This window comes from Pelodiscus sinensis, chromosome 3 (genome assembly GCF_049634645.1).
Source record: "Pelodiscus sinensis isolate JC-2024 chromosome 3, ASM4963464v1, whole genome shotgun sequence".
Taxonomy (NCBI): domain Eukaryota; kingdom Metazoa; phylum Chordata; order Testudines; family Trionychidae; genus Pelodiscus; species Pelodiscus sinensis.
Window position 1 is genome coordinate 36,181,938 of NC_134713.1, and position 17,471 is coordinate 36,199,408.

The following is a 17,471-nucleotide window of genomic DNA, read 5'->3' on the forward strand; positions in this document are numbered from 1 at the left end:
GAACTGGTGTGATATGTATGGTAATGAAAAACAGCATCTGGCCTACGTAAATTATTCTTAAAGTTTTGCTGCAACAGTCACCTATGCAGAAAAGCTTTCGTCTGAATTTCAGAAATTGTGTTATGGTACCATTAGCTGGGGCACTGTCAGTATATTATAACAAAGAAATTATTTAGCTAGAACATCAACAGATTAAGTTTACAAAGAACATAAAAACGGCCGTACTGGGTCAGACCAAAGGTTCATCTAGCCCAGTAGCCTGTCTGCCGACAGTGGCCAGCACCAGGTGCCCCAGAGAGAGTGGACCGAAGACAGTGATCAAGCAATTTGTCTCCTGCCATCCTTCTCCAGCCTCTGACAAACAGAGGCCAGGGACACCATTTCTATCCCCTGGCTAATAGACTTTTATGGACCTAACCTCCATGAAATTATCTAGCTTCTCTTTAAACTCTGTTATAATCCTAGATTTCACAGCCTCCTCTGGCAAGGAGTTCCACAGGTTGACTACACGCTGTGTGAAGAAGAACTTTCTTTTATTAGTTTTAAACCTGCTACCCATTAACTTCATTTGGTGTCCTCTAGTTCTTCTATTATGGGAATTAATAAATAACTTTTCTTTATCCACCCTCTCCACACCACTCATGATTTTATATACCTCTATTATATCCCCCCTCAATCTCCTCTTTTCTAAACTAAAAAGTCCCAGTCATTTTAACCTCTCTTCATATGGAACCCATTCCAAACCCCTAATCATTTTAGTTGCCCTTTTCTGAACACTTTCCAAGGCCAAACTATCTTTTTTGAGGTGAGGAGACCACATCTGTAAACAGTATTCAAGATGTGCGCATGTCATAGTTTCATACAAGGGCAGTAAGATATTCTGTGTCTTACTTTCTATCCCTTTCTTAATAATTCCTAGCATCCTATTTGCCTTTTTGACCGCCGCTGCACACTGTGTGGAAATTTTCAGAGAACTATCCATGATAACTCCAAGATCTCTTTCCTGATTTGTCATAGCCAAATTAGCCCCCCATCATACTGTACGTATAGTTGGAGTTATTTTTCACGATGTGCATTACTTTACACTTATCCACATTAAATTTCATTTGCCATTTTGTTGCCCAATTACTCAGTTTGGTAAGATCTTTTTGGAGTCCCTCACAGTCTGCTTCTGTCTTGACTATCTGAAACAGTTTGGTATCATCCGCAAACTTTACCACCTCATTGCTTACCCCTTTCTCCAGAACATTTATGAATAAGTTGAAAAGGATTGGTTCCAGGACTGACCCTTGGGGGACACCTCTAGTTACCCCTCTTCATTCTGAAAATTTACCATTTATTTCTACCCTTTGTTTCCTGTCTTTTAACCAGTTCTCAATCCATGAAAGGACCTTCCCTCTTATCCCACGACAATGTAATTTACACAAGAGCTTTTGGTGAGGGACCTTGTCAAAGGCTTTCTGAAAATCTAAGTACACTATATCTACTGGATCCTGCTTGTCTGCATGTTTGTTAACCCCTTCAAAGAACTCTAATAGATTAGTAATACATGATTTCCCTTTACAGAAACTATATTGACTTTTGTCCAACAAATTATATTCTTCTACATGCCTCACAATTTTATTCTTTACTATTGTTTCGACTAATTTGCCCGGTACTGAAGTTAGACTTACTGGTCTGTAATTGACAGGATTGTCTCTAGAGCCCTTTTTAAATATTGGTGCCACATTGGCTACCTTCCAGTCATTAGGTACGGAAGCCGATTTAAAGGATAGGTTACAAACCATAGATAATAGTTCAGCAATTTCCCATTTGAGTTTTTGGAACCCTTGGATGAATGCCATCCGGTCCCGGAGATTTGTTAACATTAAGTTTTTCTATTTGTTCCAAAACCTCCTCTAATGACACTTCAATCCAGGACAGTTCCTCAGATTCATCACCTACAAAGGACAGTGCAGATTTGGGAATCTCCCCAACGTCCTCAGCCATGAAGACTGAAGCAAAGAAATCATTTAGTTTCTCCGCAATGGCTTTATCATCCTTGACTGCTCCTTTTATATCTCGATTGTCTAGGGGACTCACAGGTTTTTTAGCAGGCTTCCTGCTTCTAATGTACTTAAACATTTTATTTCTTTTTGAGTTTTTGGCTAGCTGTTCCTCAAAATATTTTTTTGCCTTTCTTTTTACATTTTTACACTTGATTTGACAGTGTTCATGTTCCTTTCTATTTATCTCACTAGGATTGGACTTCCACTTCTTTGTCCCTCACTGCTTCTTAAGCCACAGTGACTCTTTTTTAGGTCTCTTGCTATGTTTTTTTAATTTGGGGTATACATTTAAGTTGGGCCTCTATTATGGTGTCTTTATAAAGTTTCCATGCAGCTTGTAGGGATTTGGATCTAGTCACTGTACCTTTTAATTTCTGTTTAACATCCTCATTTTTGTGTAATTCCCCTTTTTGAAATTAAATGCCAGAGTGCTGGACTGCTGAGGTGTTCTTCCCACCCCAGCTGCTCTGCCCCAGGCGTCCCCAAGTCAGCCGCTGCTGAAACTGACCAGTGGCTGACTACAGGAAGCCCCTGCCCCGGGCTTCCTGGAATCAGCCGCTGATCAGTTTCAGCAGCAGCTGACTTGGGGATGCCTGGGGTTCTTAAGTTGAATCTGTATGTATGTAAGTCATACTGAACTGGCATCCAGATTCAGCCACTGTTGAAACTGATCAGTTTCAGCAGCGGCTGAATCTGGACGCCAGTTCCGACTTACATACCGATTCAACTGAAGAACAAACCTACAGTCCCTATCTTGTACGTAACCCGGGGACTGCCTGTATTATAGAGTTCTTTATTTTGGTAACCTCTCTAATCTCCCTCAGCATTTCAATGTCAGTATCGCTGTCCTGGTCAGGTGGTCGATAATATATCCCTACTGCTAATTTCTTATTATTGGAGCAAGGAATTACTATCCACAGCGATTCTACTGAACATGTTGATTCATTTAATATTTTTATTTCATTTGATTCTATATTATCTTTCACATACAGTGCCACTCCACCACCCACCCAGCCTGCTCTGTCCTTCCGATATATTTTATATCCTGGTATGATTGTGTCCCACAGATTTTCCTCATTCCACAAGGTTTCAGTGATGCCTATTATGTCAATCTCCTCCTTTACTACGAGGTACTCTAGTTCACCCATCTTATTAGTCAGACTCCTAGCATTTGTGTAGAGGCACTTTAAAAATTTGCCACTGCTTATTTGTCTGCCCTTCCTTGATGCACTGGATTCCTTTATATGCGGTTGTTTGTCTGCTCTGGCCCATGGTTTGTCCTCTCCCCTCCTCTCTTTCTGACTACAGCTTAGAGAATCTCTATCAATGGATTCTCCTCTAAGAGAAGTCTCCTTCCGATTTACGTGCATCTCTGCACCATCTCTTAGTTTAAAAACTGCTCTACGGCCTTTTTAATGTTTAGTGCCAGGAGTCTGGTTCCACCCTGGTTTAGGTGGAGCCCATTCTTCCTGTATAGGCTCCCCCTCTCCCAAAAGTGTTCCCAGTTCCTAATAAAGCCAAACCCCTCTTCCCTACACCATCGTCTCATCTATGCATTGAGACTCTGAAACTCCGCCTGCCTACCTGGCCCTGTGCGTGGAACTGGAAGCATTTCCGAGAATGCCACGACAGAAGTCTTGGATTTCAGTCTCTTTCCTAGCAACCTAAAATTGGCATCCAGGGCATCTCTCCTACCCTTTCCTACATCATTGGTACCTACATGTACCACGACCACTGGCTCCTCCCCAGCACTACACATAAGTCTATCTAGATGCCTCGAGAGATCCGCAACCTTCGCACCAGGCAGGCAAGTGATCATACGGTTCTCCCGGTCATCACAAACCCAACTATCTATGTTTCTAATGATCAAATCACCCACTACTAACACCTGCCTCTAACAAGTAGTGTTCCCTCCCCCTCAGAGGTATCCTCAGTGTGAGAGGATACCGCAACATCCTCTGGGAGGAGGGTCCCAACTACGGGATGGTTTCCCTCTGTTCCCATTGAATGCTCTGTTCCCTTGAGACTTTCATCCTCTTTAAGAGCACTGGGGCTCTCAGACTGGAGGTGGGACAGTACTACAGTGTCCAGGAAAGTCTCATCAACATATCTCTCTACCTCCTTTAGCTCCTCCAGTTCAGCCACCCTGGCCTCCAAAGCCCGAACTCTGTCTCTGAGGGTCAGGAGCTCCTTGCAACGGGCGCACACATATGCCACCTGCCCACAGGGCAGGTAATCATACATGTTACACTCGACACAATAAATAGAATAGCCCCCACTCTGCTGCTGGGCTTCTGTCTCCATTTTTCTTATGAATAAGTTTAAGTATAAACTGGGCTTCTCATTAAATGTCTGGAATATAAATTATTATAAAAGTTATGTTTAAAGAAGGTCAGAAGTCACTAACGCCCTCTAACCTCCCTCTCCAAACTCCCTGTTAGCTGCTCCTGGTCGTGAGCTCCCTGGTCGCTGACTCACAGCTTATGAAGTCTGGTAGCCCCTCCCCTTGACTGAGGCTCAGTCAATTAACAGAGGCTTCTAGATTTCAAACCTTTTAGAAGCTCCTTCAAACAAACACACAAACACACAAACACACACACACACACACACCACACAGCAAATAACCGCCCCACACACAAACACACACTCCAGACAGCCACTTACCACAAGGGTCCCATATTCACTCCTCCTTTACCTGGAGAACTCCCTCTCCAAACTGATCACTGTCATATTAATTTTATACTTCAAGAAAGTCAGTACTGGGGCACAGCTGGTACAAGAATCAGGCCCAAGATGTTTATTCAGCTGGGTAAAAGCCTTTAGTTGGATGTGTGTCCGATTAAACAAAACCCACATTTAGTTGAATTAAAAATATTTTCAGATTGATCCTCTGAAAAAAAAAAATTACTTTCCTGAGCCAGGAAGTTAGAAATGGAAAACTATTAGCAGCAGTAAAATGTTGCTTAGCAGGCAATACGTTTTGGGTGTTAACAGTTTTGAGACTCTGCTAGAAAGACAGCATTAAAGGAGTGTTATGGAGTAGCTAGTGTCTGCCCAAGGATCACATCACAGGATGCTGTTAATTTCACTTTACATATTTCAGATTTTCATAGCCTGTAATGACTCCTAGTATAACTAGTTAAAAAATCCTGGGAAAAAGTCCCCACTATACAATTATTTAAACTGTTCTTGCTGTATTGGCTAAACCTGCTTTGAGATTATGGCCTCGATCCTGCACAGATTTATACATAGATTTAATTATACTGGTGAATTTTATACTTTCATTTCAAATGGGACTATTCAACTGCATAAAATTAGCCATATGGGTAATCTTTGCAGGATTAACATTAATCTGTTGAAATTATATTTATTTTTATCTATCAACTACTGTACAGGTGATTAGAGTATAACTTGACTGCTCCTGAATACCTGAGAGAGGCATGAACTAATCAGAAATTCGTCTTCCAATGGTCACAATAGTCATTGAGTGGTTCAGTGCAAACGCTCCTTGCAAAAAGGCTGAGAAATCAAAATTTTGGAGTACTGGAAAGAGCAAGTTTAAGCCAAAAAAGTGAGCACAGAACAGGCAGACAAACAGATTGTAAAGAGGAATTACATATACATATTTATTCATTTAAAATAAAAAGAATGAAAGGATGCGTAAGAGGAGAGAGGCATTTTATTTTCATGAGTTACAGTGACTATATTCATGAATTGAACAGCCATAAATCAGTGAAGCAGTCATTGCAAAAACTGAAATGCAATGTTTATACTATCTTTAAAGGAATAGCTATAACACCATTGTAAGTTTAATACTTAATTATCGTAAAATATATTGATATCCAATATGCGCAAATATTGCTTCAGTAACACTTTTAAATATTTAAACAGTAGCTGAGGAACATGACCATAGTAGTCTGGGTCCAGTATCATAATGAGGATGGTTTGATGATTAAAGCAAAGTGTACTGAGATAACTCTGAGGCTTGTACTTTAGCCAGTAGATCATCTTTATCATCCCATGTTTTATTCTCAAGTCAAATAAGTGCCTTGTTTCTCCAGCTGTAAAATTATATTTGAGACTGGAACCTCTAATTCACTCATATTAGTGAAAAGTGAAAAAGGAGTACATATGTACACTTATCAGTGTAAAGGATGTAAAGGCTTTGAACTGGTCCTATGATAACTGTTATTCAAATAAATCTTAAAAATAAATTAAAAATAGGATTATTATTCAGAATGTGAGTCTGAGAAAACAAAGAAAAAAGTGAACAATTTAAATTTGGTTTTCATATAGCTTCTTATAAGGAAAGAACAACGTCCTTAAAAAGACAATTTGAAAAAAAGAAATTATTTATGAAAATTGCTTTTTAAATCCCAAAATAATTTTAAATGAACTAACTTTGGTAGTGTATATTTTGTTTTTATAAAATGATATTTTTAATTAAAAAGGACTTCTGTACTGTCCACAGCCTTTTATATGGAGAAAGATCACATTAAACTTCCTTTTATGAAGTTTCAATTCTAGGGCAACCTACGGTTTTGATCCCCTCACTCATTCTTTCAGTGGGCACCTCCTTTGAGTGACAAGTTATGGTTGCCCTTCTGTATCTGTAAAGGAAATGCCATAATTCACTCTAATTTGAGTCTGGCTCTCCACACTGTAGCATCCCTGTTTCTTCAGTAGGTCCAAATGTGTTTTGGCCAGCTACACACTTCCCTCCTGGAACCGTGGGCAGCAGGAAAATACAGCAACGGGGAAAAGCTTGCTCAACACGAAGTATTACTTATTTGTAGGAACACACCAATCAAAGACAAAAGGGGTTAAAACAACTAACATCAAAGATTAGCATTTCCCTTAAGATTTAGGTACACCTGACTTACTTTGCCCCCCCCCCCCTTCTAATAGGGACCAAGACGATGGTAAACTTCAAAGGAATTAATATCTCCCTTGCCCATTTCAGTATCAGCAACTGAGTGAGCTTCAGCCATTGCTTGGGTGCTGTGTACATGTGGAGAACTCCAGCAGGAATTAACCCTTATAGTACAACCTAACTGCACTGCTAACCTGAGCTCTTTCTTCATATGTGGCATCTAAGCTACAGAAGGAGGAGCTAGTCAAATTCTACCATTTGTTAGCTCTATGCAATGTCATTAACATCTATGGGATTGCAAAGATGTTATCAAGTGCTGAATTTGTCCTTTTAATTCTAAAATAGAAAACCAGCCCATATGGACACATACCTTAAGAAAAGCCACTTCCTTTTGTTGAAAAACAGTGACACCCACTGGCAGGAACAGTTAAATACCTCGTTGCTCCAGTTAGGTTCTACTTGACAATCGTGTTAACATATCTTTCTTGAAGAAAATATGTTATAGAAACTGTCATTTAAAGCAACTCCTTACCTGCTACTTCATCACTACTTTCTGAGTTTTCAGCATTTGTGGGACTCCCAGTTCTTTGAATACCTGGGACATAGCCTTCAGGAGGGAGGCTTACTGTGTATAACCTTCTTGGAAGCAGGATCTCATTTTCTCTACCTGTAAGAGAGAAAAATGTTTGTGTTTTGAATACAACAGAGATTGCTCATACCAGTTTTTCACCACCATCTAGATACATTGATAAATAGGATTTCCAGAACACAGATCAAAGAGATAGACAGCAGCTCAAACAAGGAAAATTATCGCATTATTTTGTAAACTGCTGGGATAAACTATGGAGGCTGAATTCTGTGGTTGCTACAGAACAATCAGGGAACACCCAGAATTGTCCCTATTTTCAGATGATTTCCTCTCTAAGCTTTGGAAGAAGTGTCCTCCACAATGGGCTTGCTCTTGCTCTCTCTCTCTATATATGCTGTTTTCCTGACGGGCAGCAGAATGAAGACATCATGTCATCAGCTGCCGTCCACCTCAGCTGCTTACTGTGGCCAGTCTTGGCACTGTCCTCTCTGGGCATGGGCTGCTCCAGCTCCACATCCCGGGGGGTTGCGCCCCTGGGGGGAAAAGAGAGGGTTGCTGGGGCTGGGTCCCCTCTGCCATCTAAGCCTGATTTCCACTCACCCCGGCCACACCAGGTGTCCTCCGCCATCTAAGGCCAGGTGTCCTCTGCCATCTTTCCCTGAGCCGCCTCATGACCATCCGCCATTCAAGCCCGACCCCCGCAGCCTCCTCACCCCTTCTGCCTACAGCCCACACCCTTAGCCACTCCTGACCCCTCACCTTTGGCCAGACACCTATCCCCAGCCTGCTTATGCACCCTCCTCTTCTCTTGCATCCATCATCCCTGTCCAGTCACCTACCCTCAGCCCACTCCTGCCCCTTCTTTCAGACAGACACCCTGCCCCCAGGCCGCTCCTGCTTCCTCCTCCCTGGTCAGACACACTCACCAAGCCTCCTCTCTCTGAGGTAGGTAGCAAGCAGGGGGCACAGCCCCCTAATATTTTGTAAAAACTGTTTTATTTCCTTCCCCTCTGAACAAAATGAACTTTTTTCTGTTTTCTTTTAAATGGATGGGGAATAATAAATTATTCCACCTGGGAGAATAAAAAAAACTTCCACCTGGTGAGGTCTGTGAACAGTGTCTTCACAATGAGTCTGGATATGGCTCAGCTCTCTGCAGAGTTGTATGGGAAGGCAGTGCTCAGTGAGTCACCATTCATCCTTTACATATCTTTTATAGGAAAGCTTCTTTGTGGTAGTGTCAGCAGTACCTTCTAAAACAGCCAGAACAGGCTGGCTAACTTTGTTTAGCAGCTCAAAAGAGCAGATGAGATCTGAGCAAGTGAGAGTCAGGAGATTTAATAACTTTAAGCTATTGAAAAATAACTTCACAGGTGTGGGTCAGTAACCATACACCATTCCTGAGCTTCAACTGGAGGAAACCATTACCTTTCAATACACCGCTTTGGCTCCTGCATTTGTCCAAGTGCTCAGTTCAGAGTGACTACGGGTGTAATTGCACTGAGGGCAGACAATCCTTCCCTGAGGACTTGGAGGCTTGGAAAATCTGTACTTTGTACTATTATTTTGAATGGTACGTGTTCTCTCTACAGATAGCTATCTCTGCAAACTGTGAGGGGCAGATCCAGGGCTCTACTTCCTTGTCCTTTTCGGGTGATTTGTGCCCTTGGAGGTAAGAGAAAGACCAGTCTGTATGATTCTGAGATGTAGACACCTCCAATGTGGTTGTCAGATGCAAGGGATTTGATCTCTAATCCCAATACTAAACTGCAGCAGACAGCGCTGTCACTATTGCTATGCAATGATGGTATTTTAGCTATCTGAATAACTAGAAAAGAAACATATTGCTGAGGATGCACTCTTCCAGGATCAAATTGCTTTCATTAGGATATCAACCCGGTCAGCTGTTAGCTAGTTTCAAAGGCAAGTACACAGTCTGTTGAACCTCACAGTTAGTATTTTGTACGAGACATAACCCTTTAAAACAAAGAAACTTCAACATGATTTGTGATGCTATATCCCAGCAATAAGGACATTTCAGAGAGTTCAGGGTTCCAGAAAAGCTGAATCACAGTTCCATGCATCAGCAGGATGTACCCATTTATTTCTGACAGAACGGTGAAAAATAATTTGCTTTTTTGGAGCAAGCCAGAAAAATTGACACACTGATTAAAATCTTTTCATTCTAAAAGCTAACAAAGGAAAACAAAGAAACAATGATATAAAAGATATAAACTAATTTATTGTACACTCAAAAAAAAAAAAACCACCACCAAAATTAATTTAAAACTATTCTTCAATGAATTCATTTCATTAAGCTGATGCCAAAACCTTGAACTGTTAGTACTTGGGGCTGATTTTTCTCCACCAGTGTTGATTAACAATGAAGTGTTAATCAGTGTTAAGATTAAAAGACAAAGACATCTGAATGTTCTTAAGTGTGTTACACTCTATTGAATAATATCAACGTTTACAAATTTTTCATGGTAATATTCTTGAATATGTTGGATTTGACTCCAATAAAAAGTCTTACACAAAACATTAAACACAATTTGCAAAGTCATTTTCAATTTAAATCCTTTGACCCTAGAGTGCCACTATGCAGTGAGAAGATTTCAGCACTTATAGTTGCTGACATATGCCAGAAGAAAGATTAACATGTCTAGCGGTTGAAGAAATTCCATAGAGTTAATTCTGATGATACCTACTGCCTAGGGATGTTAAAATTAGATTAATCAACCAATCAGAAATTCCATCGACTATTTGATTAGTAAGTAAGGGCGCTTCTGCTTTTAAATGTAGCAAGAGCCCAACTGGCTATTGCTACATTTCAAAGGTAGAAGTTCCGCCTTTGTAATGTACAAGAGCCCCACCAGCAGGGCTGGCCCCAGGCTCCATGCAGCGCTTCCACTTTGAAATGTACAAGAGCCCCAGTGGGGACTCTTGTACATTTCAAAGGTGGAATTCTGCTGATGCGCTTCTGCCCCGTCCCACAGAGCTGGGGGAAACCGGCTTTTAAGCTGGCTTCCCCCAGCACTCTCTTGATGCCTCTTTCTTATACAGGCAGCAAGGAGGGAAGTGACTAGTTGACCAGTGTGTCCATTATCCAATAAGCTTTTGCTTATCAGACAGTCAACTAGTCGCTTACATTCCTACTACTGACATATTGATTTAAAGTACACTGTAGTACCAACAATGCAGGAATCTCACACCTTGCTAGGAAATTGACCAAAATGGACCATGAACTTGGTAGGGCCCTTATAAGGTAGGATGAACTAAAATTAAAGGCTGCAAATACAGAATTACAATTGTGATGGTACAGTCTTTAATCACATTATTTTTAACACAAGACTAGCGTCTCCCTTCAATGCCCAGGATCTACTCTCAGGATCAGTCATCTGAACAGTAAAGGAGGCTGCTATCTGAAACCTGTGTCTCATTTATTGCAGAAGTTGGAAGTTATACAGTGAATGAAGCAGAAGACAGCAGGATGACACAGGTGATAAGGCTCTTAAATGCTACCCTAAAAAACTGGTCTATAACCATATCTCTATCAAAGAGTTCCCATCTGATTCTAGTCAAGCATGATGCACCAAACTTTTCATAGGTGACCACTTAAATGTGAACTCTAAATTTTATGTTTGCCTAGCCTAATAACCTGTGATTTGATCTGCAGCAGTGCTGAGTAATCACAACTACATCTGACATGAAAAGGAGCTGTACTTCAAAAACATGAAGTACTATGTAATATTAAGTACGCTAAAAGGTCAGATAAGTCCAAGGTACCTCATCATCTGAATGTATCTAAAATTAGCAGAAAAGCTTAATCTGTGCCTCAGTTTCCCACATGGAAGATAATATTTCATTTCACAAGGTGCTGAAAAGATAAATTAATGTTTGAGAAGCAGTCAGATATATTGATGAATGCCATAAAACAGCTCATGAGATGAATGACTAATTCTGGCTTCATAGCAGGATTTGAATAGCATGCAGTAAATAAAGCATGAAGCTACACACTAAATGTTCAGAACACAATATTTAATACCCTCTCATTAAGTGATCATTGTCCATTCTGTATGATGAATGAAGCAGAGGTCCTATGGAAAAATAGTATGTTGACGTGGAATAAAGACGATCATAATGCACAAGAGGGTCAAATTAAGGTTGCACAAACAGCCTTAATTTAACAGTTCCCAGCATTTGAGGACTTAAATTTTGCAAACTTAATGTTCTTTTAATATACTTTGGGTTTGGGTGTTTTTTGTGGGGGGAAATGTGTGTGTATAATGTTCTAGGTTTTATAACCTACTGAGGGGAGGACAGCCCTGCCAAGAACCACATCCTCCCCAGCTTGCTGAGCCAGAGCATAATGGCTGCCAAAGGTATGGATTGAAGACCATGTCCAAAATAGGTACCTGACCCAGAAAGGCCATAGAGGAGGCCTGTGCCCTAGTGGAGTGGGCTGTGAGAGGAGGGGCTAGGACTCCAGCCAGATTATAGCACTCCCCGATGCAGGTTATCCATGAAGAAATTCTCTGGGAAGAGACCAGCTGGCCCTAGAGCCTCTTCACAATTGCCACTCATGAAAAGGCTCTCTCCTGTCCAAATAAAAAGCCAATGCCCTCCTAACATCTAGAGCATATAAAGCCTATTCTTTACCAGAAGTGTGGGGTTTGGGGTCAAAAACTGGGAGAAAAATGTGCTGGGAGACATGAAACTGAGACACCACTTTTGACAGGGAGGTGGGATGGGGCGTATAGCCTGACCTTATCCTTGAAAAAGACTGAGTAGGGGGGGTCTGAGGTAAGGGCCTGTAACTCTGACACCCGTCTGGTCGACATAATAGTTGCAAGAAATGACACCTGCCAAGACAGGAGTATTAACAAACACATTGCCATAGGCTTGAAGGGGGGCCCTGTGAGCCTGGTCAGGATCAAGTTAAGGCCCCCACTGAGGAACAGATTGATGGACATGTGGGTAAAACCTGTCTAGCCCCTTCAGAAACTGATTGACCTGAGATGAGCAAAGAGCAATGTGCCCCGAGAGCCCGGGTGAAAAGCGGAAATAGCCACCAAGTGAACCCTGACTGATGAAGAGGACAGACCCTAGACCCTGAGCTCAAGGAGATAGTGCAGAATCAGCGGGACCTATGTGTCCATGGAAGAAATCCCCTTCTGGGCAACACAGATAGAGAAACACTTCAATGTAGCTAGATAGGTAACCCTAGTGGGGAGGCTTCCTGTTCTCCAGCAGGACTTCCTGCACCCATTCTGATAATGCAGCTTTGCCACTGTCAGCCACGGAGCTTCCAGGCCATTAGGTGTAGAGACGTTTGGACGGCGAAGCGTGCTAAGGTCCTGCATTATGACATCTGGATACAATGGGAGGGCCATTGGTCTCTCACAAGAGAGGCTCGGCAGGGATGCGAACCAGTGCTGTCAGGGCCAGGCTGGCATGACGAAAACGAGGGAAGCCCTAAATTCCCTCACCCTTAGGAGTACCTTGTGCACCAGCCTGCATGGCAGAAACATGTAAAGCAGGGCCTTGGGCATGAGGGAGCAGAACATGGGACACTTCCAGGAGGGGAAAACTCCACCTGCAGAAGATTTGGAAGGCCAAATCCTCTGAAACACCACTCGTGGCAGGTGAAAGAACTGCTCAGCTAGTCTGCCAGAGTATTGTGTGTCCTGGGGAAGTAAGAGGCAGTCGGTGAATATCTGACCCATTACACAGTTCCCATAGTTGAAGGGCTTCCAGGCACAAGGGAGGGAAACATGCACCAACCTGTCTGCTTATATCGGACACTACTGCCATGTTGTCAGACAGGATGAGAATCGTCCTGCCCTCGAGAAGGAAGGCCTGGCACGCGAGGTGGACCACCCATACTTCCCTGACATTGATGTGCAGGGAGAGTTCCTCCCGTGTCCATATACATTAAGTGCACACATCGCCAATGTGGGCTCCCCATCCAGTGTTGGAAGAGTCTGTCACCAGCTGCAAGGATGGGAGGGCCTGGAGAACAGGACTTTGGCCTGGGTCCTGGGAGGATGTCTGGGGGAGTGGAGGGAAGGATTATGGGCCCACGCCAGCCACAAGTGCAGTGGGTGCATGCGGAGCCTGGTGAGTTGAATCACCCACATGCAGGCAGCCATGAGCCCCAGGAGGCATATGCAGCTCCTGGCCGCAGTCATCGGAAATGCCTTCATGGCCATGATGGCTTCCCTGATAGCCAAGAAGCGGGACCTGGGTAGAGAGGCTGTGGCTGTTGTGGAGTTCAGACCAGCTCCCAGGAACTCTATGATCTGAGAGGGGACTAGGGTAGACTTGCCACATTCAGGAGGAGGCTCAACTCCAAGAAAAGGTCCAGCACCATGGCCATGCATGCCAACACTTGGTCCGAGGAAGGACCCAGCACAAGCCAGTTGTCCAGGTAGGGAATCACCTGGACTCCAGGGTTCCTCAAGAAGGTGATGACTACGGCCATGCACTTTGTAAAGACCCGAGAAGCTCTAGGGAAGCCAAAGGAAAGGGCTGTAAACATATAATGGTCCTTGCCAACCATGAAAACACAAAAACCTCCTGTGGTGAGGGGTGACAGAAATGTGAAAATGAGCTTCTTTTAAGTTGAGGACAGCGTATCAGTCTCCAAGATTGAGAGAAAGAATGATGATGCTAACGTCACCATCTTGAACATTACGATGAAGGCGTTCAGGTCCCTGAGGTCTAGGATAGGGCAACACCCTCCCCTCCCCCATTTTGGGGACTAGGAAGTACTGGGAGTAAAAACCCCTGCCCATTAACTCGTTGGAGACTACTTTGGACTCTCCTAGGCTTAGGAGCTGCTGCACCTCCTCCCACAGGAGGTGCTTGTGAGGAGTCCCTGAAGAAGAACGGGGCAGGAGAGTGGGAGGGAGGGGACAAGGGAAACAGGATAGCGTAGCCCTTCCCTACCGTCTCGAGGACCCACTGGTCCAAGATGATGGAAACCCAAATCCAATAGAAAGGGAATAAGCAGTCCAAAAAGGGGAGAAGTGAGACTGGTGAGCTGTCCTTGGGCGCACCCTCAAAACCCTCGACGAGGGCCCTGGTTTTGGTTGGCTGAACCCAACCCTAGGTTGGACAAGAGGCAGGAACGGCGTTTGTTGTTCCTGACATTGCCGTCCCTTCCCCTGCACCACAAGAAGTCTGGGCAGGCACCTGGCTTGGAAGTCTGGGGGACATTCCCTCCAGCGAGGGATTGCCTCTGGGTGGTAGGAGTGTGAATCCATAGAGACTTCAGTGAGGTCCATGTGTCTTTGAGACTGTGCAGATGATGGTCTGTCTGCTCCAAGAACAGGTTCAGTCCTTCAAAGGGAAGGTCTTGGATGGTGGTTTGCAGCTTCAGGGGCACCCCAAACCCTGGCAGCCACAAACTGCAATACAATATTAGGCTTGGGGCCATAGTACGGGAAGCTCTGTCAGCTCCACCAGGGGCCGCTTGCAAGGCAGCCTGGGAGACAACCGTGCCCTCCTCAGAGAGGGACTTAAACTTAGACCAGGAGTCCTGAGGGAGAAGTTCGATGCAACCCCAGACTCTGAGCCAGCTGGCAAAGGAGGTCCTGGTGCGCCGTGGAGTGCATGGATGGCATCGATGGGAGGACTGTTCCCAAGGGCTCACCTGGAGATGAGGATGAAGAGCCCTTCAGACCAATGTCTCCTAGGTCACAGACCAGGAGAGCCACGTGGGAGGCTGCAGAGAAGGTCACTGTCGAGGCTTGGGTTGCGGGTGGAACACTGACTCCCAAAACCCTGCATGAGGCCAGGCCTGGAGGCAAGGACTGTTCTGATGTAGGGTAATGGATCAGCAGGGTGGCTGACGGAGGAGCCCTGGGCCCTGAACAGATCGACTCCACCCTATGAGAATCCCGCACCCTCAGGGAGTCCAAAAGGGCCACTGAACAGGTACTTGCCACTGCAGTAGTCATGACTGCTGTGCTGACTGGACAGGTGTGGGCTGGGGTGGCCATGGCTACTACTGAGACAGTGCGGAAGGACTCCAGTGCTGGGAATAGACAGGTGCAGAGACCTGGAAGCATTGACAAGAAGACCGGCTCAGCTTCCGAGCTGGTGGAGTACTCAGAGGCTGACCAGGGCATTGCCGTAGCAGTGGCCATTGGTGACCTGCAGCTAGGAGCACACCTAGCCATGGACTCAGGCTTCCTGCGGTGGAGGTGGTGGCATAGCAAGGTGCTGTAGAGGGGGATCAGTGCCAGGGCAGGTATCGGCGCTGGAGCTGGTTCCGAGACTGGTGCTGGCACCAGAGTTGGAACTTGAGTCATATGCCAGAAGCGCTGCCGGGGCCATCAATGGAGGCAGTGTCAGTGGGATGTTGTTGGCACTGTGGCAGACCTTTGGTGCCCCCTGGGGGCTGGTGCCAAGGCACTTGGTGCCATAGCCTTGACATGGTGCCGTCAAGAGTCTCACTCCGTCCTCGAGGCTGACACCGAGACCAGGGACGAGGTTAGTTCGATGAGTGTCTAGTGTCAACGGCTCCAGGAGGTCTTCTACTGGGTTAGGGTCCTGTCGCAGTCTGGGATAAGGTCAAGCAGACCTCAACGGTCCAGGTACTGAGCCTGCTGGCGCCTCATGCCCCTCCTAAGGATGCACTGTCGGCACGTGTCAATGGAGACCTGCCTCTACTCAGTCTCTTGTTTCTTCTGCAGCACTGTGGATTGGGATCTGTGCCGCCATCTTCTTGGTGCCAGGGAGGCCTGCGAGTGGCCAGGCGCCTCAGGCACTGAAACCGGTGCACTCTGCTTGGCTGGAGCAGGATCTGATCCTGGTGCCATACAGAGAACTGTCTCTATTAGCAGAATCTTCAGGCAGGACTCACACACCTGCTTGGTGGGTGGCTTGAAACCTCTGCAAATCTTGCAGGACTCAGAAAGATGGGCCTCCCGGAAGTACTTTAGGCAGGTGTCACGTTACTGAATTTGAGGGAAGCAGCCAGATTACTGCTGCACCCACAGGTGGGGGTGTTGGCCCCAAAAATGGTATAGAAGGGGGCCATGTGAGGTATTGAATAGGAGCTTACTGTCTGCTGATCCTATGTACACTAGTCATGTGATTGTATAATGTCTGTGTGTGTAGTTAGGAATCTGTAATCTGTGTGAATACTGAATATTTCTCTGCATGTGGTTGAGCATTGGGCAGAGCCCGGCCTATGGACATGCTAATTAGCGAGGCCCTGTGGGACGATGGCACTCAGTGGGCCAAGGACACACCTAAAGAATGAGGGTGGATATCTAAGGGCTACCAGCAGGGAACACAGGAATAAGCCGTGGGCCAGGTGACCTGCTGTAGCCAAAAAGAGACCAGGAAGGAGGGATAAATAGGCTATGTGGTGGACTCCATCTTGTCTTCAGCTCAGCACTTCATCCCAGAAGCAGCAGTGCAGGGACTGAAGAGCCGGAAAGACATGTGGACCCATCCTGATCCAACAAAGACTCTTAAGCCAGCAGCTGTAACATCTCTGCTAGAGCCTGCATCGAGGACTGGGAGATTCAATGCATGTAATGTATGATTCTTTAGCAACCTCACTCTCATGATTTTCTTTCTTGTGGTAATAAACCTTTAGAGGATAGATTCTAAAGGATTGGCTCAGCGTGATTTGTGGGTAAGATCCAGAGGGTAAATTGACCAGGGATCTGTGGCTGGTTTCTTGGAACTGGACAGAACTTGTTCAGGGTAGGTGGGATTGGGTGCTAAATCCCCCCACCTGTGTATGAGGCCCGGGGCCATCTGGGGCACGGATACTGCTGGGGTGTTGGAGGGGTTTTGCTCGGGAGGCTTCAGGCAGGCAGCTGAAGCGCTCCGTGGGACTGGTTTGTGGCCTGTTTGGAAAGGTCACCAGTCTGGGGGCTGTAAGGAGCCCCGAATTTGAGCAATTCGCCCTGAGCGGACACCCTCAGCTGTGCCCAGA

At 45.0% G+C, this 17,471-nt stretch overlaps 1 protein-coding gene across 3 annotated transcripts in view; it reads right to left on the bottom strand.

Moving 5' to 3' along the window:
* ERICH1 (glutamate rich 1) overlaps positions 1 to 17,471 on the bottom strand; it is a 175,867-nt gene that overhangs the window by 109,318 nt on the left and 49,078 nt on the right. For all 3 annotated transcript variants that reach the window (XM_025188602.2, XM_006130972.4, XM_014577454.3), the window contains one exon: positions 7,454 to 7,588. In XM_025188602.2, the coding sequence (XP_025044387.2) occupies positions 7,454 to 7,588 (135 nt within the window). The remainder of the gene's footprint in view (positions 1 to 7,453; positions 7,589 to 17,471) is intronic.